The sequence below is a fragment of the Oreochromis niloticus genome, linkage group LG9, assembly GCF_001858045.2.
Source record: "Oreochromis niloticus isolate F11D_XX linkage group LG9, O_niloticus_UMD_NMBU, whole genome shotgun sequence".
NCBI classification, from domain to species: domain Eukaryota; kingdom Metazoa; phylum Chordata; class Actinopteri; order Cichliformes; family Cichlidae; genus Oreochromis; species Oreochromis niloticus.
Genome location: NC_031974.2, coordinates 12,202,998 through 12,225,455, shown reverse-complemented (window position 1 = coordinate 12,225,455; position 22,458 = coordinate 12,202,998). Strand labels below are relative to the sequence as shown.

Here is a 22,458-nt window from a genome sequence, read left to right as displayed (position 1 = left end):
TAGTGACGGGTTTGCTGTAAATGCTGCTATAAAGAGCATCTGAGGGTGGAAAAGAAATGCTGCACTAAATAAACAGCCCCAACACCATCATAACAAAGTGCTTTGTTTCCAATAAAACAAAGAAAGTACGCCTTACATGGATCTTAAAATGGTCCCAAAGAAACCCATTACACAACAAATTGCTGCACATGAAGAGGGAATACCTGTACAGCTTAAAAAACAGTCAATAAAACTAAATGAATGCCTATTTGCAAATACAGGGGAACCCTTTCGGTGTTTTTTTTACAGCATTACCACACAAAAAATCCTAAAACACTTGATTACACTGCAGTCATGCTTTCTATCCATAGCTCGAGAAACATCTGCCTCCTCTATCAGCCCCAAATTGCCTGGTCATGCACTTTAAGACCAGAAAGAGGCTCTAACAGATACAAAGATTTTGCTTTTTTGTTTCTTGCAAAACATATGAATTACAACCTCTGCATTCCACATCAAAGACTGATAATGAGGTGGCTGTACTCTTGCTCTTGGTCAGTGTACATCCACATATACAGTTGCTCTCCCTGTCCATATCGTTTATCTAGCAGGCATGACGATAATGAGCACCTCCGCACGATAAAGCTGTCAAGCAACACAGGACAAATCCTGTAGTGTGCCACAACCACAACAGCTTTCATCATTCAGCTCTGAGCAAGCACGCTCCTGACATGCTCCCGTGGTGTGAGCACACATTATTCCGCAAACCCGGCTAAAATCCATGCCATTAACCAAGCATTTCTCTCCTCGCAGTCACCCGACACAGAGGCACTATGTCAAATGTCTCTGGCATTGACTGTCCACAGAGAGGTGCAAGTGCTCAGACAAAGAGAGTGATTAATTATTCAAAGAGGCTCACTGCAATCCATTACATCACATGCATTATGAAGCAGCCTGATCTACGGCACCTCTTCAAAATCTATCAGTCTTAAGGATGAGGCTGAAACGGACAGGACACTAGCTGCTAGCTAGACAGCAGGACAGGTAAATAAAGGACTGCAATTAACAGCAGGAATAAAAATTTAATGACCTGCACATAACATGGCATTATTAATTATTTAATAAGTGAAACTGTAAATCTTTACTTTTGCACTTTCTGTAGAGTTTTTATTTTCAATATGTGTTATTTTCATACTTTTCTCATTTTAAACCAGTCATATAGAAAAAGAAGAACTACTATCCACTAGGTTATTGAACCACTTTTACCAGCAAAAACTTAAGTTAAAATAGGTAATCATTGTTCTGTTGCATGACCCACTTTCAGCTGTTGGACAGATGGTCTCATATTTGACTCCAGAATAAGTGCCCAGTTCACATGTCTGCAAAACCAGCCCATGCCTCCACCACCACGCTTGACTAGTACAAGATGTTTGGTTTTCTCTAAACACGGCGCTGTGCTTTTATAAAGGTGCTCACGCTTTCTGATGCTGAGTTAATCAAGCTAACTTGAATAAAGTGGTGCAATTAGACACCGCAGATCAAGAAGTTGACCAAAACAAGCCAAGTAATATGACTATGTGACTCGAAACCTAACTTCAGTGTTAATGATAATAGTTTTCAAAATGGTGAATGTGGATGTCTGACATTCTCTTAAAAATAACAGTACTGAGAATTTTATCATCTTTTCCAAGTGGGCCTTGAGACAAGACGTTTTTCATGAGCAGAGCTATTTTCTACTCTGCCAATGCTGAACATGAGTATAACCCTCCGTCTGAATTCCAGTCAGTTATACTTAGAGTTAAATATATTTCTTGACCCTGGAAGCAAAGCCTCAAGATTTGAACCAAGGAGGTCTGTGTACTTTATCAGTTGCCTAATGACTACAAAATTACTTGGCTCATCTCTGTCTACCTAGTTTCATGCAAAGCTGTGCATTCAGTGTCAGACAAACACATCATATTTCATGACAACGCAACCTTGACAGAGGTAATAGCTGAGACGAGCTGCAGCTGCCTTTAACAAAGCTTCATGTGTGACAAAAACATAAATCTTCCCTGCAGCCTTGGCACGCTGTGGGATATATTCGCATAGATAAACATCAAGTGATGCTTTGTATCCACTGTACACTTTAGTTTAGTGGTTATATATTGTTAGCAGTATCATTAAAGGTGAATCGGATCCCCACATTTGTCACAAGACATACAGATTTACTGGTTTTCCATTTGGAGCCTTGTGTAGATGTGACACAGTAGGTGTGGATTACAGTTCAGTTTAACTGAGCAAATCAATCTAGCCCCTATGCTTGGCACACTCACCTCCATAGTGGTCAGGTTGCATCGATGGGTTCCAGCAAACCAGCCATCAGTGGAGCACTGGTCGATATCAACATCCTGTAGATTAATGTCCACTCGAACCACTCCCCTGCAAGATGGAAGGACATTAAAAGAGATCTATTAGGGTCATTTCTACCTCCATGTTTTTATTCTTGGACACAACTAGAGCTTTACATGATTTTCTAACATTTCGCGTTTTGATTGTTATGGTAAACAGCTGTGGAATTGAAGCACTTTGAAATTAAGCACATTGTATATCAGAAAAGTTGAGAGTGTGGAGGTTTGAACGCAAAACAAGGCCATTAGTTCAGACTGAAAAAGTCCACGATATAAATGTGAAAACCAAGACACATGAAAAAAGTGCAAAAAACGAAGCACAACAGACGCTTCCCTGTGACGACAGGACTATTTATACACACAGGTCTGATTGGACAGTAGAACACACGTGGTATAACTAACACAGGACATGAGAGAAAACTAACCTTCAGAGTAAATCAGAAAGTAACAGAAAGAAAACAAAGAATCACTGAGGGAACTGCTACAAGAAACAAAGAAATGAACCAAAACACAGGATGTAAAACTGAAACTTGGCATCACAAAAAACCACAAGAAACCACAGGAATCAAAGACTCAAAAATGGACACAAAAAATAAAGCTTGTAATCTGCTAGAATAAAAAAATCAAAAGATGAACCCAAACATTCAACAAACACAAAAATCAAAACTTGAAACATTTGGAACAACAATAAAACCTCAACAGAAGTGCAAACTCAATTATATTTGCAAGGTAATCAAAACCGAAAACAACAAAAAGACTACGGAGTAAACAAAGTGTAGTAAGACCAACTGAAACCCACTGTTGAGGAAAGTAATTAACCCTTTGATTGATTGATTGATTGATTGATTGATTGATTGATTTGTGTTGGATGGGATTTTTTTGGATGGTTTTCTAAATAGAAGCTTTTCAAATTAGAAGAGTTGAACTGAGGAATGTAGATAAAGCAAGTACATTATGAGCTGTATGTTACTGTCTGACCTACTAATTTCACTTAAAAGTACAGTTAAGTTACACTAGCGGTCCCCAACCTTTTTTGCGCCACGGACCAGTTTGTGTCCGACAATATTTTCACGGACCGGCCTTTAAGGTGCTGCGGATAGACACAACAAATTAAAACCAGTACCGGTAACGAAAAAAAGAAGATTTATTCATAACACACGGGAAAAGACCCAGGGAAACTGAGTTAACAATAAGAAAGATTAAAAAATAACGCTAAAAACCGATAAAAACCCTGAAAACCATAAATTTCACACCCGAGCCGCAACTCTCGCGGCCCGGTACCGAACGACTCACTGAGCCGGTACCGGTCCGTGGCCCGTGGGTTGGGGACTGCTGAGTTACACTACCTTAAAATCCTCAACATCTAATTGCACAAACCTGTACTTGGAATCTTAACTGAAATTTTAATAGGTTCTAACATGTTATAAAGCAAAAACAGACATTTGTCTGCCTCATGTCTCATCTCTTCTTCCTAAGACAGAAATCAGCCTGACAGAGATGCAATTAGCTGTGTACTACATCACAACGAGACACTCTGCAACGGCGGCTCCATAAGGCTGGACTCTTTGTTCTGTTTCGACCAGCTGAGCCAGGCAGGACCTTCTAATGGTGCTGCTGAGGATTTAGACTTACTTAGCTTTCTGAAGCTCTGTGAAGAGAAGGTCACCGTGTGTGATTTTGAAGGTCAGCCCCTTTGATTCTGACAAATCTTTTCACTGGTGTGGCATATGTCCCTTTCACAAGTGCAGCTCACAGGACAAACCAACAGACAGTTACATAATGCTGTATACTATATGTGTAACTATACAAGGAAAAAAAACTAAACAAGCTTGACAAAATACTTCAAATCCACAAGAAACTCTAAACTGTCTCTCAGCGACCTCAGCCCACTTACAGGCTTTCTCTCTTGGTAGACTTAAAAATGGAGCACAGCCCGAGGCAAGTGTTGTTAGAAAATCTATACCGACTTTAAACTTTATGGAAGACATGCTCTGGAGAGTTATAGCTCAGTAGGACGAGTGTCATGACACCAAGATAATGTGCACATATGAAAAAAAGGTATTTCTCTGATCCAGCATTCAGCGCCTTCAAGTTTCTCACACACAACATTTTACATAAACACCAGCCGACACAAGAGGAAAGAAAACCGAGCGTTGCCGTGTAGCTTTCGAACAAAATCACCAAATATACACTTTGTTATTTGATCAGGATGAATATAAACACAAAACCCTGCTCTGAAGTGAGCGGGCGAATCAGCGCTGTTATCTATTTAATCAGGCAAAACCTGCAGCTGCTTCCCTGCAAATAAATCAGCGGCCGACTTTGCACTGACCTTTAACTTCTTTGATGCCTGTTTGAACACTGACATTCACATTGGGTTTATTTTGTTATAGGATTAACAGATAACTTTGGTCTCCCAATTTCCAGGATTTGTGTTTTGTGTTTAAAGAAAAACAAAACAAAAACAGTGGTGTAGATTTTAAACTCTCGACCCTGAACTGTAGTATGGATATACATCATATACCACCGCATTAATCACCTAAGTCTAAGTTCTCATCGAAATACTAACCCTAACCCGTAAGCTGATCTTGGGCAATTAAAATATGTAATTTGTATCTTTTTTTTATACTGCCACAACATCAAATACAACATTTTTTTTCCAAAAAAGTCTGTTTTGCCTTTCTCCTGAAACGATGGGATGGTTTGATCGAGTGCTCGAATGATGTAGAAAAGTGCTACAAAAGTGTCAAAGTGGTTTCTTAATACAAGCCTTATTTGTCTATTAATACACATTCATACTCAAGTCTCTTTTTTATGCCAAACCACTTTTAGTTTTAGTATCTTGCCTAAACAGGGTCCCATTATACCTGCGGGCCATTATTGTAACATTATACTATGGGCTTTGTACACTAAAGGTGACATCATCACACCATGAACTCCAATGTTACTTTACCTACAGCAAAACGTCAGAGGTTACAAAAACTGAGTGGTGCACAATCAGCCAAAATGACACCAAAGCTTGGCTCATTTGCAAGATCAAGAACATGCATTATAGGAGCCAATGTTCAACCACTAACTTAATGATTAGTAAATGCCTCATTCTTCCTCCTGAGCTTCTCATCAGAGAATTGAGACAACTTGCCTAATAGAAATCCCCCTAATTCCACCAAAATAACTATGACCCCATCAATGAAATCTACAACACCTCTGAATTTCTTCTGTAGTATCAGGCACCAAACCTTCACAGTAGATGTTTTTAAGTCCTGAAAGTTGTATGGTGTGGTGGTCTGAGAAGTTAACCTCTTCAGATCTTTGTCATGGTCTTCTAACCATTCCTGAAGAAAATTTGAAGTGCGACAGTACGCCTCTTCCATCAGGAAAATCATCGCTATGAAGTGCGAGTGCACACAGTCTGCGTTCATGCTTAAGTAGTTAATATTAGTCAGTAAAATCTACATAAATGTTGGGAACCAAGCTTAGCCAGATGAATTGTGACAACCGCAGTTTCAGCCATTACGTCTTAGTTTTGATGTATATTGTGCATGCATAAAAACACATAACAACAAATTACATCTGACTTCATATAAACACTGATTTATTTATCATTTGCTAAAACAGTATATTACATCTACTTGTAGAGTGCACATGTAGTTCATTTTTGTATCTTTAACTTTTTTTTATTTCATTATCTTATTTTACAAGCTTATTTCCCATGTGTATCAGCGCAACACCGATGCTGTGTCTGGTTCCACTTCGTAAATGGACTGGTTCTTAAATAGGGTTTTCTACTCTACAAACCTTATCCTACTTGCCTCATTCATACAAGCACTGTTTTCAAAACATTTACATACAGTTCAGTATCTTGCTCAAGGGTACTTTGGCATGCAGATTGGAGCAGCCAGGGGTCGAGCCACAAACCTTTCAGTTAGTGTATGACCTGCTCTACCTCCTGAGCTACAATCACTTTATAGCAAAGATACCCCACAAGACCTTTTGGGTGTGCTCTACACCTCAGTTGTCTACACGTCAGAATTTGTCTTTAAATTTTAATTGGCAGAAGCTATGCTGGCAAAGCTATTCACCTCATCTGTTTTAGTGTTGTGGCTGACTGGTGATTCATGACTGAGATCTGTTTCAGGGTGTACATGATGAAAGTTTCAACTAATGATCATTGGCTATTAAGGCTTTAATTACTGCCCAATGATTTGTTAATGCATTTAGCCCCTGGTGCCACTTTGTTAAAGTGTCATGGTCTGGAGAACATTGTTATCTGCAGCCTGTTTTTAAATGAACAATCCTCTTCACGTCTTATTCAACCTGTTTTTGTAATTTAACATTAATAATAAGGCATTTTGACAGATGACAAACATGTATGTAAAAGAGTACTTGATCAGATATTTGGTACGATTCTGGGGTTTCCGTCATATCATACAATAGAGGTGCACCAACTCCTAATGATCAGAATCAGAATACTTTAATAATCCTTAAGGAAAATATGTGGGTTACAGCTGCTCCAACACAGTAACAGTAACAGACTAAACTAACTAAATAATATGATATATTACAAAGTTTACAGATCTCTATGTAGTTTAGACTGATGACTAATTTAAAATTAGTTATGGCTTCATGCATTAGCAATCCAGTCCTAGATGGCAGTTGGCATACTCTGTGCTCACATGAGCTGGAACTCATACAAACACCTTGTCCCATACTGCTGAGTTTTGAGACCAGGCAAAAGTGTGGTTTCCATAGTAACACCTTGGTTGAACCATGTCTTACTGTAACTAAACAATAGACAAAACAGCAGGTGGCAGAAGACGCTGTCAATGTTGACGTATCACTTTTTGGGGAGAATAAAAGACAGAGTTCATGGTTTATGTAATTTAACAAAAAAAAAAAGCAATGACAGAATGCAATAAAACAAACTGCACCTGTGACAAACTGAAAGTGGGAGAAGCAGCAGGTACCAAAGGAAAGGCAAAATTTACTGATCTATATTAAGCGTTAAAAAAAAAATGTGGATATTTCAGAATATCATAGCAAAAGAAAACACAGCTTCATCACAGGACCCTCCTCTGTAACCGGCTTACAGTCTTATTATTTCCATCTGTGTGTTTAAACTGTCCACCTGTAAACCATATAGTGCCCTATATCATGCCCACACCATTTTATAGTGGTGCTCAAAATCTCATCTGTAAACTTCCACTGTAGTGCACTACAAAATCATCACACGCACCACGCAGGTTCTATTATGCTTTTGTGAGCAGATACAGTTCTTATCATTTTTATTTAAATGCTGTGGGGAGATAAGTTTCAATTGCACTCTGCAATCATTCAGAAACAGCAACGGTGAGATATCCCTGGCCCCAAGTATGATGCAGATGTTCTGCTATTGTTTTAGTGACAGATATCTGGAGCAAACCTACCATCAGCTGTCTGCACTTGTTTTCTAGTTAGTCCAAACACCATATGAGTGAAAAACTGGACAATTCAAACAGAGCCAGACAATACTTAATTTTTGGTTGGCTGACTTTGAAACCCAGTATGTACAACATTAGCTATCCTTCAGTTCCCCCTTTCTCATGTTAAATCTCTTCCTCATGTATGACCTTTGCTTGTTTCTGGACTTTTGTAAGTCCCTTGCTGGAAATAGTCGCTTCACTGACTTCTTCACTGCGAGAGCACTGCCCGTTTTGGATGAAAGATTCCCATTGTGTCCCGGTTTCCTGCATCTGAGTCCTCGAACACAAGAGTTCTTCAGCACACACACACACAGAGTCAGTTGAGACAATAGAACATGAAATGAAAAAGAAAATCAAAGAAATATGAAAAATAAACAGGAGGGAATATTACTACACATTGCTAAAGCAACCCTTAGAATAAGTTACTGTTCCAAACATAATATCTAATGTTGTATCACAACAACCAAATCTATTTTGACCTAATATTAAGAAATTAACTATCCCTCCCTCCATTTTCATAAAGTAAGACAGGTGCATATCCTTGTAGGTAGTGGGGTAAGCTAAACTAAGTCAAACTAAAGTCCATAATGTAGATAATTCAAATTTATTTAGGGAATCTGGCTACATAAACTGTCACTGGTAAACATGACAGGTGATAATGCTAAGGCCATCTACAAGCCTTGATGGTTTCATTTAATGCCGGGATTCCAAACAAATCAAATTACCACAACTGACACACAGCATGAGACATTGCGGAGGCTCTGCAGGCCTACGGCAGTCTTTGTCCATCTGGTAATCCATGCTAGAGTGTTATCACTTATTTAGCATAGTAAGTAAAAGCTCCAGGGTCAAAACAAGCAGCTAAAACTTGGGGATGTGTTGCACTGGTGTTTCCCTGTGCATGAATAGACTAGTTATTTGTCCCAAAAAATAAATAAATAAAAAAAATATACATGTTATCAAAATAGCAATAAAAAATAATAATGCACACGCATACACAAATACTGCTGCTCTGGCATGTTCTCCAGGTGTATAAGAGGTGGTTTACTATTCCCAGTTTCCAGTGGACACCAGGTGAGTGCAATGCTCTCTTTGGCTGTACCTCTGTTATTAATAACTGCTGCTCTGGTCCTGCCTTGGGGCAAACTGACCTCGCTGCTTTCTCCTGCACTGCTGGTTGTTTCGTGTGAGAAATTACCTCCAATTCGCTGTTATGTAATAAGGATTGGAAATGTTGCACTGAGACACAGCAGACGCACAAGAATACGCCGATTTTTTTGTGATGGAGGATTCATGAAACTGTTAGTTTCAGTGGCAGCTGAAGTATTAACATTTGCTTAGGTTTTGCATTTGAAAAGTGAGTCTGCACAAAGAGGAAAATAGTCTGCAGTCGGCTTCTCTTTTTTTCCCCTTCTATTCCCAACTCCCCAGGCAACCTTTAGCTTCCCAGTCAAAGAGGACATATGGTGTATAAAATGGCTTTTGGGGGGGGGAGAAGAAATGAAAAAAGAGCAAGTGTGCAGAGTTGGAAACGGTGGTGTTGACTGGATATGTGCTGCACAAAGACTGGGTCGTAATTGAGAGCGGCAATGAGGAGCATGTGGCAGAGCCATCATGGTGGCCATCAAGGCCCTCGGGCATAAAGACAGGATTATCACAGAGAGCAAGAGATAGTGGTGCCCAAGGAAACAGAGTGCTTTCTCCTTTCATCCTCTATTCTTTGTGGGTCTAAAGGCCAGGCCAGCAAAGAGAGGAGCATCCCACCAGCAGGAGCTCCGGTCGTTCTGACTGACTCTTTCTGAGCTAATGTTAGCTACACAAACATTAAGAAGCTGACTGTAGATATATCTGCATAACAGCTTATATTCACAAAAGGATATTCATCAAAAGATGCTTGCATTGAAGGCCTGCCTGTGTCCTCTTTGTTATAAGTCAGTCTTAGATGTATTCATCAGTGAACACTGAATTTCATACGCTTTGAGCTGTAGGTCTACTTTTTAAAAAAAATGTTTAGTCATGTTAAAACAATGTGACATTGATAGAATACCAAATGTGAAATGTTACTTATACTTAACAGCTGTCTGGTGTAAGTGTTCATTGCATATAAGCACTGCGATACCTTAAGTCACAGGTGTTGAACTCCAGGCCTCGAGGGCCAGTGTCCTGCAAGTTTTAGATGTAACCTTGATCCATCACGGCTGATTTAAAGGCTAAATGACCTCCTCAACATGTCTTGAAGTTCTGCAGAGGCCTGGTAATGAACTAATCATTTGATTCAGGTGTGCTGACCCAGGGTGAGATCTAAAACCTGCAGGACACCGGCCCTCGAGGCCTGGAGTTCAACACCCCTGCTTAAGTCTTTAATTTACAGTTACAGCTAATTTCTCAGTTTCCTACATGCTCTTATTTTTTCACTCCTATTCTTTCAAATACTAAAATTTCTTTGTTTGAGCATGTTTAACTGCTAGCTAACATTTTTTTAGTCACGACACTTTTTCAGTCATTTTTTTAACTGTGTAAAGAATAAAAAAACATATTTAATATATTTAAGTCCCTTCTTTTCTTTGTGCAGGGTTAACATTTAAAATGTTTACTACAAGCTCCTCCTACACAATCACAAGCTGAGCAATTACATTTGGCACATGGGTACAGTTTAGACCCATAAAGGTTCTTATACATATCAGATATTATGATGTCATCATGTTCCCTAGTAACCACCTACCAATTGGCTAAAATGGCCTATTTGTAGTGTTCATCCAAGTACAAGACCTTAAAAAAACCGCTATCATTTTAAGATGATAAGAAGATTTAAGAAGCCCCTTCTCCTTCTGCTCTCTTCCTTTTCCTCTCATCCCCAACAGGTCTTGGCAGATTGTTGCCCCTGGAGGCTTCTTCCTGTTAAAAGAACCTTTTTCCTTCCCACAGTCGCCAAAGTGCTTGTTCATATGGAGTTCTCTAACTGTTGGAGTTTCATTGGGTCTTTACCTCACAATATAAAGCACCTTGAGGCAATGATTATTGTGATTTGGGCCTATATAAATTTAATCTAATTTAATTTCACAAAATAACATCTCTTTTACACCCACAAAAATTTCACTATGCGTGATGTATTATAGCCTCATCATGTTGCCTAGCAACTACTTACCAGCAGGCTAAAATGACCCATTAAGCTGTGTACACACTGGAAACGATTTACTTATCACACGCTGCTTTGAAGTTGATGGCGCCATTCCAGGCTGTGGTTGCCTGTGTGATCCTCTCACATTTGTTCTACCAAGTAATATGTCAATGAACATTGTTCTTCTCTCATGTTGGCATTTGCTTCAGTTACTCACCTTAAAGTTGTGAAAGGTTTATCTCAGGTACTGCCCACTTCTCATCATCAGCAGTTAATTTGCCTGTAGTGACTTGAAGTTGCAGAACGTTATTCACTTTCTATTCACGTTCTAGAAGATCTCATTTATGCTCTCCACTGCCTACTGCCTCTGTAGACAGACTTATCCAAGATTTAATAGCTTAGCACAGCTAACTGTTGCCAAAAAATCCAAGGTCAATCTCAAGACACAAGAATTTGGGTTCCAATATCTACCCTTCTCATGGTAAATACAACCCAATTTGAAGGTACCATAAATTCATAAAGCACCTTATTTCAGATGTGTAGACGCTATCCCTTCACCATTTAGTTAGCTAAGAAGCTAGTGATCATAGCTCCAAACCGTAAGCATGTCACTCATTAAAGGGGTAATCCTTTATAGTAACTATTGAAGAGTAAATTAATAGTTCATTAAATAATAGTTCACTTTAGCTCATGTTTTTGACCTTTAACAAATAATAAAACAATAGTTTAAAATAGTTTACTGATTGTTTTAAAATTGCTTTATAGACAGTTATCTGGATAGTTATTGTACAGTTGCAAGTTTTATTGATAAAGCACTGGTAACGGCTAATAAATACTATTTATTTTATATAAATATAAAATAAATACTCCACAGCGCATCTATACACATTGTCGGATGCTTGTTATGAAGCTGAAACTGGTGCTTGTAAATTAAATGACACTTAACCTGCCAGTTCCCTAGCAAAAAATCAGTGTTTGATTATTTTGTTGAGGTTAAAGTCCAATGACTTAATCGGTGGGCATGCTGTACATGTACCTTCTGCATGCTCTATCCACGTGGCACCCTCACCTAATGTAGGTAAATATTTTGAGTATTTTTACATAACACATCTTGAGCAGACCTGTGCCACATGTAGCAAAGTGCAACTCTGAATGATGGAAGTATTCACATACTGTCTGGAACTGAAGCAAAACATTCCCTTAAACCAAAGAATGCAAAAGAGAGGAAAATACAAAAGCGTAAAAGTCATCCTTTAGCAGTGTAGCCGAAGGAGCTGCAAGCCTGCATGAACTTGCTTGCACTTTTCCCCTATTCCGGGTCTCGACAAGAACACGGTGCTGTCCTTTTAGAAGGCCACAATTTGTGCATTATGCCATGGAACCATCACAATGCAGGAACCCGTGCAGCTTTCTCAAGGAAAATGTCTCTTACGTGATGGAAATGCATTAAGCTGACAGGACACGTAGAAAATGTGAGTCGAGCCGCCGGGCACGATGCTGCTTGTCTACCATCATTTCAGTGCAACCTGGGTTATTTTATTGAGTCCTGTCTCTGGTCATCAAAAAAGACACAGCGCCTGTGGGGAAGTGGCTGTGACAGAAAGCGAATAAAGACTGCTTCTTCTTCAGAGTGCTGGCACTTTCTCTTATAGTTGGTACGCTCATGTCATTAAAGGGAAAGTTCACCCCAAAATCCAATTTCTGTATTTTTTTTTTCTCCCTCTGGCTTGTAGCGCTGTTTATCCATCTAGATTGTTTTGGTGTGAGTTCCCAGTTTTGGAAATATATTTGCTGTAGAGATGTCTACCTTCTCTTGAATATAATGGAAGTAAATGACACTTGCCTTGTGGTGCTTAAAGCAATAACAACAAAATACAGCTGCAACGTCTCTTTCCATAAATCACGACTGTTGCAGGTTGAATATAGGAACTATTTTTTCTACTGTCCACATCCTTTTTTTTGTTTTTAAACTAACCAAGTCATAATTTTTGGAAAGAGACATTGCTGCTGAGTTTTTCTAAATGTATTTTTGGTTAATTGACTACCACCAGTGCCATGTAATTCTCCTATTTCTCCATAACTGTGCAATTCACACCAAAGCAATCTAGATTCATAACACTGCAGGAATAGTTTGATAATTTTTGCAGTGATCTGCCCCTTTAAAACCCTTCTTCCAATGACCAAACCCAAAGTCAGAAGGAGGTATGTTAGCCATCATGAATAAATGATGATAAATGATCATAAAGCATTTGAGCGACAGTACAGATTTGCTGAATTAAGCACTCAGTTCTGGGTACTTTTCATTTCTGTGTAAAAATATATACCAAATTGTACAAACATGAACATTTTCCTGACGGACAAGATGAAACTGGAGTGATTCTTCCATGGAAAAGGACCAGCTGCAGCACTTCTGTGTATTACATATCACCTATCCTAAAGCTGCAGTTCCTTCTATTTGTCGTCTTCGCTGAGGGTTATGTTCTCATTGTAATTGTCATGTTTATTATAAGTTATCTTACGTAATACGTTCCTGTATTTTTGTCAATTTATGGAATCTAACAACAATCCAAATCTTTATAAATTCTCCAAACGCAGCACAGCACTCTGTCCTTACTCTGTTAGACCAGGTTATAAATGATAACCTTACATAGTTATTAGCAAAAAAATCCAACCTGAGTAGCTCGATTTTCCTTAATGTTGACATTTACTGGCTGAAGGCTTTGACAGGCCACCTTACTGAGCAGCGGAGTCCCACTGACGTCAGCAGTAAGAGAAGCAGCGCCTCGGGGATATTTAACCCCTGCTTCCTCCAGGTCTCACTCAATGGAAAATCTACAAGGTTGGACTCGTTTTTTGCTCATCGGGTTTAAAAGCTTCCTTCTGTGTGTACAGTTTAGATTTCTCTTTGCTGGTATGCTTAGCTGCAAATCTAATTTACCTCTTGGATGCATTTTTTTTTCACTCCTACCACCTTTCATCTCAGTTTAGCATCAAACATTATTGCATTTAGCCTCGGGAATTGTGGGGTTTTCTTCCCATTTGTTTCTGGATGGAGTCCATGGAAGCAGATGCTGCTGGCTCCTCGTGGAGCTCCAGGCCTCCCACTCTGTTAGACGCTGGGTATCACAAAGCACTCGGGCTGTCCAGACAGAGCTGCATGAATAGTAAAATGAGAGGCAAAGCAAAAACGTAGAGGATCCTGCATATAGTTAGAACCTATTTGGCCTTTTGGAGAGATAAGCTGAAAATGCATACTTTTCACCATTTAGTTTTGCTTTTCAGCTTCATTTAATCTCCCTTATTCCTGCTGCTGCCGGCGAAACTGCCTGAGCTCCAGCCTCAAAGCAATTAAGGTCTGTGTTGTGAAAGGTGAGCTTGAAGTAATGCGCCTGCCTCACTTTCCTTCCCTTACTTTCTCTTGTTTGTTCTAACACTTTTTTCTTTATTTGTGCCTCTGCTGTCATGAGTTTCTATCTGAAGTTAGAGTGATCTGCCAATTAGGACTACAAAGTGTCATCCTGAAGAATGTCTGAACCTCCAACAATGGCATTCACACACTCACACACACACTGATACACACTGCACACTTGGAAACAGCCAGTCCTCTCTGTGCGGGCTAAGCTGTCTCCCCTGTGCTTTGAGTGCAGCTGAAGAGACAGACTGGAAAGGAAAGATACGAAGTGTGAGAGGTGCGATTTCTTGCACCTTTGCAGAAACAACAGGTCGATCTATCGCAAACGCACGTCCGCACACTTCTGCTCCGACAAGTCACATAAGTTGTTTAGCACCTGCGCGTTCAACAAACAAAAAGGGCGAGGTGGGGGGAGTAGTCTCGGTTTGCGTTAATTTCCATATGCCAGAGGCACGAAAGAGTCCAAACGAGTCACCTTGCTTCTTGCAACATCATCACCCCAAAGAGGAAGTGACTGAGGCTGGAAATAAAGACAGCCCGTGCAGGGTTGTTGTTCTACATCTTTCATTATTAATTCATTGTTGTATTGATTGTGTATTCATCTGGAGGGGAAGCGGAGGAGAACTGATGTCTGAGGCAGCTATATTAGCCAGCACTTCCCTTCCTCTCCTGTTTCTTATCTGGCAGGCTGCTGAGGCGCTGGGAGGATGCAGGGTGAGCCGCCTGCTACTCTGATACGAGCGTCAGAAAGACGGCTGTGAGGAAAGAAACAAACGAGGTCTGGAAAAAGGGCACGACAACGTGGAAAAAAAGAAGAGTTTGACTGTGCAAAATATGTATTTCAAAGCCAAGTGGTACACATGAACCAAGCCGTGACTATCAGGGTTTTCAAGACTGCGCCAGTGATTAATGAGAACAGCATGTTCTTTGTTAACAATTTAAATTTCTTTCATTTGGGTCAACAGGAGAGAGAGAAGGAAACCAGACAGAAAGGGTACTGAGAGGTTTAAAAGTTCTACTGCAATATTTTTCCTAGGACTATTTATCTCATCTCTATGTGTCCTGTTATATTTAACTTACAATATTTTATTTCAGGTTGAATCCGCACACATTTGATGCAGTCTTTGAGACCCTCTCATGGCAAAAGTGTAACCTGATGAGATTTGGTGAGCATTGACTTCATTACTAAAGGGATAGTTCAACACTTTTGGAAATATGTATCTTCCCTTTTATCACAAGTTGCATTGCACACTGTATACAAAGCCACTGCAAGAAGCCAGTGAAGACTGAAACCAGGGTTAAACCACTAGCCTGGGTCTGCAAAATTCATCTGAAACTCACTGTACACAATTGAAGATTACACATCAACTGCTGATGTGGTTTGATTTAATGTGGCTTGGTATTAATCAGAAAAGCAACATGCATAAAAGGATCCTGCCAATTTTGAGAGAAGGCTATTCTCACATATTTATGTTCAGACCTGGAGAGGAGAGATGAAATAACAACAGATCTGCTGTCTGCAAATGTTAAGGATGAATACTGTTCCTCCCCCCTCACCCTGCTTGGTAGCTCATATCGCAACCTGATTCACCTACCCCTCTACTGTGTCTCTCTAGTCAAGAAGCAGCCTCTGACCACACGGATGGTGACGAGATGGTCATAGGATGCTTTTGTGGCCCTGCCAGGCCGCCCTGAGGTGAATGATTGGCCAGCCCTCTGTGAGTCGTAGTGAGAGGACATTAATGGGCACGTAAAATTGATCAGTCAACATAAATTTCTGCACCGACTCCATAATTCCAAAGGAACAACAACAAATCATGTGTAACAAAGGACATCAAAGCACTCCTTAAAAGGAAAATGAGGCCCTTCAGAGCTGGCAATATGGAGGAGGAGAGAGAAGCTTAAAGTACGCTAAAGAAATCCATCAAGGAGGACATCGACAAATACAGGGGAAAACTGGAGTGGAAAATCCAGCAGACCAACATGAGGGCAGTCTGGAGTGCCCTGATGATGATGAAGTCCATCATTGGTTTAAGACCAACAAACAGCGCTGCAGTTGAAAACTGTGGAGTTAACCAGTAGACTAAATCCATTCTTTAATAGCACAAACCTGTGCGCTTTAACTTTGGAATATTTAAAGCTCCTCTTTTTTTTTTAGGGAGACTTTACTTTTCATTTTAATATTTATATTTAACTTATAATAATGTCTGAAACACCACTTTAAGAATATGAGGAGATATTTAGAAGATTTCAATGCTCCAAGAACCAAGAAAAGCACTAAAATGTAAATATTTTGATTGGTGAAACACTTAACTGTATATTTTTGTTTAGATTTTACTCTTCTGTTTCTTTACTGTTCTTTACAGAGAGCTTTTCAGGGATTTCACACAATACAAATACCTATACATCGCCTGCAGTGGGCCATGGAGAAAGCTTCAGCTGAACTGGTTTAATAAAAATGTCTTTAACTCAGATCCTTTGGGGAAAAAAGATCTCCAAACACAAAGTCTGGTTTCACTAATAAACTAGAGTTGGTGTGTCAGACAGGTTTGACTTCAGGTTGCTTTAGTGGGAGTCTGAGCTTTGCTGTGAAGCTGCTCTGAGAGGATTTAGTGTGGGATAACACCAGGTAGCTGATAGCCTATTACAGTATAATCACTGCAGGTTTTTGCTCATTTGCAATCCGTGCCAGCCTGTGAGCAACTAGAGTGTATCAATTAAAGATTCATTGAAGGCAGTACAAACACAACTAGTGATCTGGATTAAATATTCATTGAGGAGATGTTAGTCGGGATCCTATGGAGCTTTAACACTTGACTCTTTCAGTGCATGTCACTATTGCTGGAATAAAACATGGCACATTATGCCATCAAGCTGCAGCCGAGGAGGTTTTATGGTTTGGAGAAATTCAACCAAATATCCTCATCTGCTGCTGCTGATGCTGCTGAGCTTGTTTTTCTTACGGAACTCATTGCAGATTTAACAGCCTCCTCTCTTGAAGAAGGTAAAAGAAAGGGCACAAGGCATTTCCTGAGTGCATCCCCTGTGAGTTTGAAAAATGAATTAGGGCCTGCAGCCAGAGGTTTCCACCGCTGTTACATCCAGTAACACCCTGGGTTATTTTTAGCATCCCGCCGTCTTGTCAGACTGGAGGAGAGAAGAAACCCCCCCCCCACCCTCACGTAACAAGAGGAGGCTAGTGGGAAGCTGTAAGGCAGGTATGATCACCTTATAAAGCTTTATATAGGTTTGGAGATGTAGTGGAGGGTAAGCTCACCTGAGCGCACCTTTAGGTTGACAAAAAAGTAATTGTTACATGAATATATTGTTCTGCTGAAAAAGTGAAAACGCTGCACCTTTGTGTTAGGCTTTGGAAATGTGGTTTTAAAAGGTAATAAAGCAATATACAGTATACATACATATATATATATATATATATATATATATATATATATATATATATATGAATCACTTTTAGAGCTTGTGTTGCATATATATTGTGTTCCTCCACATCATAGCTCAGGTTTGGACCCTCTGTGCTTACCTGAATTCAGGAGCCAGGTTGGATTTCAGGCCATAGAAGGCAGCAGATAAGGTCAAAAGCCAACGGGGAACAAAATTCCCATTCTCACACTCCAAGTAGGGTGCAGACCATCTGACGTGCGTCTTGTCCGGAATAAAACTCTCTCCTCTTTTCACTGAATTGTCCACCGATCTGAAATCTTGGCTCAGCACTCTTTTATGGAAATTTGGGTTCTTCCTGTCTTTTATTTCGTGGTACCACTCTGTCTCTGCCGTGCGGTTGTGCAGATGTCGGTGGGCCATGCTGGAGAGGTCTTGGAGTACTATTTCACCGCCGGCCCTGGTGGCTTGGAGAAGCACCGAGGGCCCTGGGAAGGATGAATCCCCGCTAAAAGTAACAACCGCCCGGTGAATCTTGGCGTCTCCCTCCAGTATACTCCTGACTAACGCGTGGTACCACTCAATGTCTCGCCGGAGGTTGTGCTCCCTGGACCTGTTGGCTTGCAAGATCATGTTGAGGAAGTTTGTGGCGTGCAGCACCGTATCCAGCACGCTGCTCATGGAGTAATGCGGGGTAGCGTGTGACCTTCCCCGCAGAGAGGTGAGCTCGTACTTTCGCGAGCAGTTGGCATGCTTTAAGGTGGTCGAGTCCCCGGTGTGTAAGAAAGCCGTGACGACCCTGGGGAGAAGCTCGTCTGTCTTCTGCGGCAGCTCCGCCGTCTCCCCGGCAGCGTGATGAGGCGCACGGAGATGCGCCAGCTGCCAGCGGTGCGTCTGAGCGCCGTGAATCGCCTCCCGTGCCCCGATATCTTCCCCGTGCCCTGACCATTCCGCGTATTTATGGTTTGATCCGATCACAAATCCAACTTGCAGCAGCAGCGACAGCCGGAAAACAGCCATCTCCCTCCAGAGAGCGACCACAGATGTTTGGGGGATTGCTGCTCGGAATTAACAGTGTCGTCGGGCGGGTGTGCTGTAGAAAAAAAAAACAGAGAACCTATCAAATTGCCCCGCTAAACCATCGCTTCACCACTTGTAGCATATTCTTCTGAGCTCCACGCCTCTGTTCTTGAAATCACAAAAAGAGGGAAAACCGCCAGGAACCCCTTCCCTCGTCAAATGCCTTCTTCTTCCTCACAGATGCCTCATACAGCTTGTTGATGTTGAGTATCCGCTTGCAGCTGTTTCCCCCCACCTCTCTCTCTCCCTCTCTTTCACACACTGTAGACAAGACTGTGTTGGCTTTGCTGTGCCGCGGACGTTCTCCTTCTGCGTGTAGGCTACACAGACTGAATCAAAACGAGGAGGAGGGAGGGGTAAGGGGCGGTTATTATTATATTTATATGCTTTTTTTTACGAGGCACCGAGTCGAGGAGCTTCTCACTTGGATGGCAAACGCACTCCGCCCTCTTCCGACCACAGCAAGCATTAAGCAGGCCCATAAAAGCCACGAAGAAGCAACATCAGGATCCGTGCGCCTTCAAAGCCCGTCGTCTTCGTCGTCTCACAGGGGCTCCAGGAGCGCCATTGATCCGCGTATGGCCGCTTCTTCTGTCAATCTCGGAGCAGTGTTTGGTGGAGCAGTAAAGGAGCTGTCCGGCGCTGAAACCGATGAAGCACTGAAGGAGCTGTCCGACGCTGAAACAGACAAAGTCATCCTCAGCCGATTTATCACAATTAAGCACTTAATTTTAGATCAATTGACGGAGACTAAGATTGTTTTTCTGTCATCGGTGAGGGGAAAGCTTTATTAAATACACTTCATCCAATTTGATTCATGCTTGTAAACTTTTGGAGCAAAATGCAGACTGGATTTAAAAACATGTCATCTACTGTAGGCTGCTACCTTCAGGTCTGAAAGCTGAAATGCTTCTGACTAATAATTTATCTGCGTTTTTTTTATTTTTACCTGCTTCCACAACAATTCACCTGACCTTCACATTTTAAAATATGCTGGTGTATTGTTGGAAAGATGAATACGTGCACCACCAAATTTGAAGTCATTTGGATGAGCGGTTCTCATGTTTTGGCTAAAGGTTTTTCTCCAATAGCAATTAAAGCCAAGCCTCCAATCTCAGTTTAACCACAACAACAATGTGCTGCTCACTTAACCCTTGTGATGATGCCTGGGTTGGCTTAAGACTTTATTTTTTTTAATTGTTGTTTTCATCTGATATATTATTGCATGTTTTCTGATTGGTTTCATTGTTGTTTACATGCCTGCAGTAATCTTTCCAAGGAGCCCTCTGTGTATAAATAGTCCTGTCTTCCCTTCAGTATGGGGCACAGCATGTATCCATCATGCTCAGCTGTTAGGTTTCCAACTGTGCGATCTGCGGTTTTTGGATTTCCTTTGTTTTTTGAACTTTGTTTATGGTCTAAAAAAGATTCATGCCCTCTTTATCATGCCTTTCGGTCCAAAACTCCACTGTCCACATTATTTTGACAAACCCCAGCTTAATTCTGATGGTCACGCTAAAACCAAATCTTAACCTTCACGTCGGCCTTTTAAAGTCGTGCAGGGAAGTAAGAGCAGGTGGAAAAAAGTTCTGACTTTTCCAACATTTTATCACTCTTTTGTTCTAAGATTCAAACTGGTTCCTCTAAAATACAGCTGGTATGTTTAAAACAATAACTTTGTGTTTACCTACATTTGATGAGTTTAGGAGATACGACTGAATTGTAGGTACAAAAATAGCTTCAGCTGGAGGAGGAGGGTGCTGTTTCATCACATTTGGTGACAACCAACCAGTCAAGCAGAAACATCTGTTCTGCTTGCTGACAAATAAAGCCAATGATGTATGTACATTTTCATATAGGTTTGCTACAGTATAAGAGTCAGCTTGTGTCCCTCCCTACACGTAAAATCTACATTATTGTGCCCTTTGCCCTGATGTGTCCATAGAACCTGTTATTGGACCACAAGGTAACTGTGTTTAACTTTTGAGGGCCAATAAAATGTCCCCAAGTCGTAAAAACTATATATTTGGACAATTTCCTCTGTGTGTTCCTCAGTCTATTCCTCTCAGTCTTTTCCTGACCTAAAATGTAAAACAAATAAAAAAAATGCAAAAACAGAAAGAAATTAGAAAAAATACACATTTTGGTTATTAAAGTTGAATGAAAAGCCTTTAATATGTAATATATAAATTAATGTGCCCCCCTGCCTCTAATTTTCTCCACTTTTTAAGAGCCTTGAAAAGCATTATGGTACAACATTTTCACCAGAGGTTCAAGTGCAAATAAGCACCCTGCTAAAGCACTACTACTGTACTACAGTAGTAGTGCTTTAGTATGTAACACCCCAGTTGCATCACTAAATATATAATTAGATACTTTTTTTATGAGAGAATAAGTGGATTTTTTTGCTGGCAACATATTGTTTTTTTTTCTATAAATTCTGATAAAAACTTGTGTTAGACATGTAAAAGTGCACTAACAGATGTGGGATTTTACTACGCAGGAAAAAGAGGAACATGATGAGTTTCTTTATGTTATCTCCAATCCCTCTTCTTATCAGTTGATGCTCTTACATACACCCACACTCTCTCCATCTCTGCCTTTCTCCTGGGTGTAGGGCCATCTCATGTCATGCTGTGCAGTCCAGAGGCATCTCGTCTAGGAAGCAGGGCGAGGGAAGACAGGCATGACGGAGGGTGACAGAGCTGTGCAGCAGATGCAGAAAGTTAAAACCCGAAGACCTTTTTTTTGGGGGGGGGTCTTAAATTCTACTTAGAGTAAAGCTGAATCCAAGGCTCCTTGATTCTCTTCCTCTTTGTTAAACTCTTGATATCTGCAAGTAAAGAGCCAACAACAAGACAACCGGCAGCTACTGTTATAGCACCGCTGTACACAAAACACTTGATCCTGAGCAACCTGATTAGCATTCACTCCACATTATCCTAGAGTGGAAAATTCTGTAAGAACCACTTTATTCAGTTTATCTGCCTTTTAAGTCCCAATTCAGTGTGTTGTTTTATTTTTTGGAGAGTCTTCAAATAAGAATACTCACAATTTACATTCTAAAATTTAAAGTTTATATGCACACTAAATGTTAACCTATCTGCAGCAACAAGTATAAAGTATATCTATAATTAAGTTATTTCCTTTCTGTTTTCCTTTAGAAACTCTGCAGCAGTTTATAGTTCTGTGCAAAATGCTACAAATGAATGCAATTGAAACAATAGAAAAATGCTAAACATCAGCCATGATCACAAGGATGATGGTGGTAGCTTTGGTGGACATAACGCTTCCTTTTGAGGTGTGAGCCATCTGCATGGGTTCTTGCTTTTAATGCGCTGCCAGTTGGAGGCCATTATGATGAATATGCCACCAACACCATTTCCTGAAACTGAGAAATTGTGGTGCAGCTTAATTATGGACAGTTTGGAATAATGTGACATTTGAATGGCAGTAAATGAAGTAAGGGGGGTGGGGGGTGGGGGGACTATTGTGACAGCTTTGCAATTTTTTTTGAGTCCCGATTGCTTCTGAAATCTATGTTATGGTATTTCAGGGCACTACTCAAAGCCACATACTGGCAGTGGTGGCTCAGGAGTTAGAGTCATCCACTAATCA

At 40.6% G+C, this 22,458-nt stretch overlaps 1 protein-coding gene across 3 annotated transcripts in view; it reads right to left on the bottom strand.

The window, feature by feature from the left end:
• The window catches only part of gpr158a (G protein-coupled receptor 158a), an 87,156-nt gene extending 66,265 nt beyond the window's left edge, over positions 1 to 20,891 (bottom strand). For 2 of the 3 annotated variants that reach the window (XM_019363018.2, XM_019363019.2), the window contains exons 1-2: positions 17,903 to 20,891; positions 2,292 to 2,397 (exon numbers count right to left, since the gene is read on the bottom strand). In XM_019363018.2, coding sequence (XP_019218563.1) covers positions 2,292 to 2,397; positions 17,903 to 18,780 — 984 coding nt within the window. In that variant the 5' untranslated portion in view covers positions 18,781 to 20,891. The remainder of the gene's footprint in view (positions 1 to 2,291; positions 2,398 to 17,902) is intronic. The other variant, XM_013264241.3, reaches the window with a different exon arrangement.
• Positions 20,892 to 22,458: the final 1,567 nt, after the last annotated feature.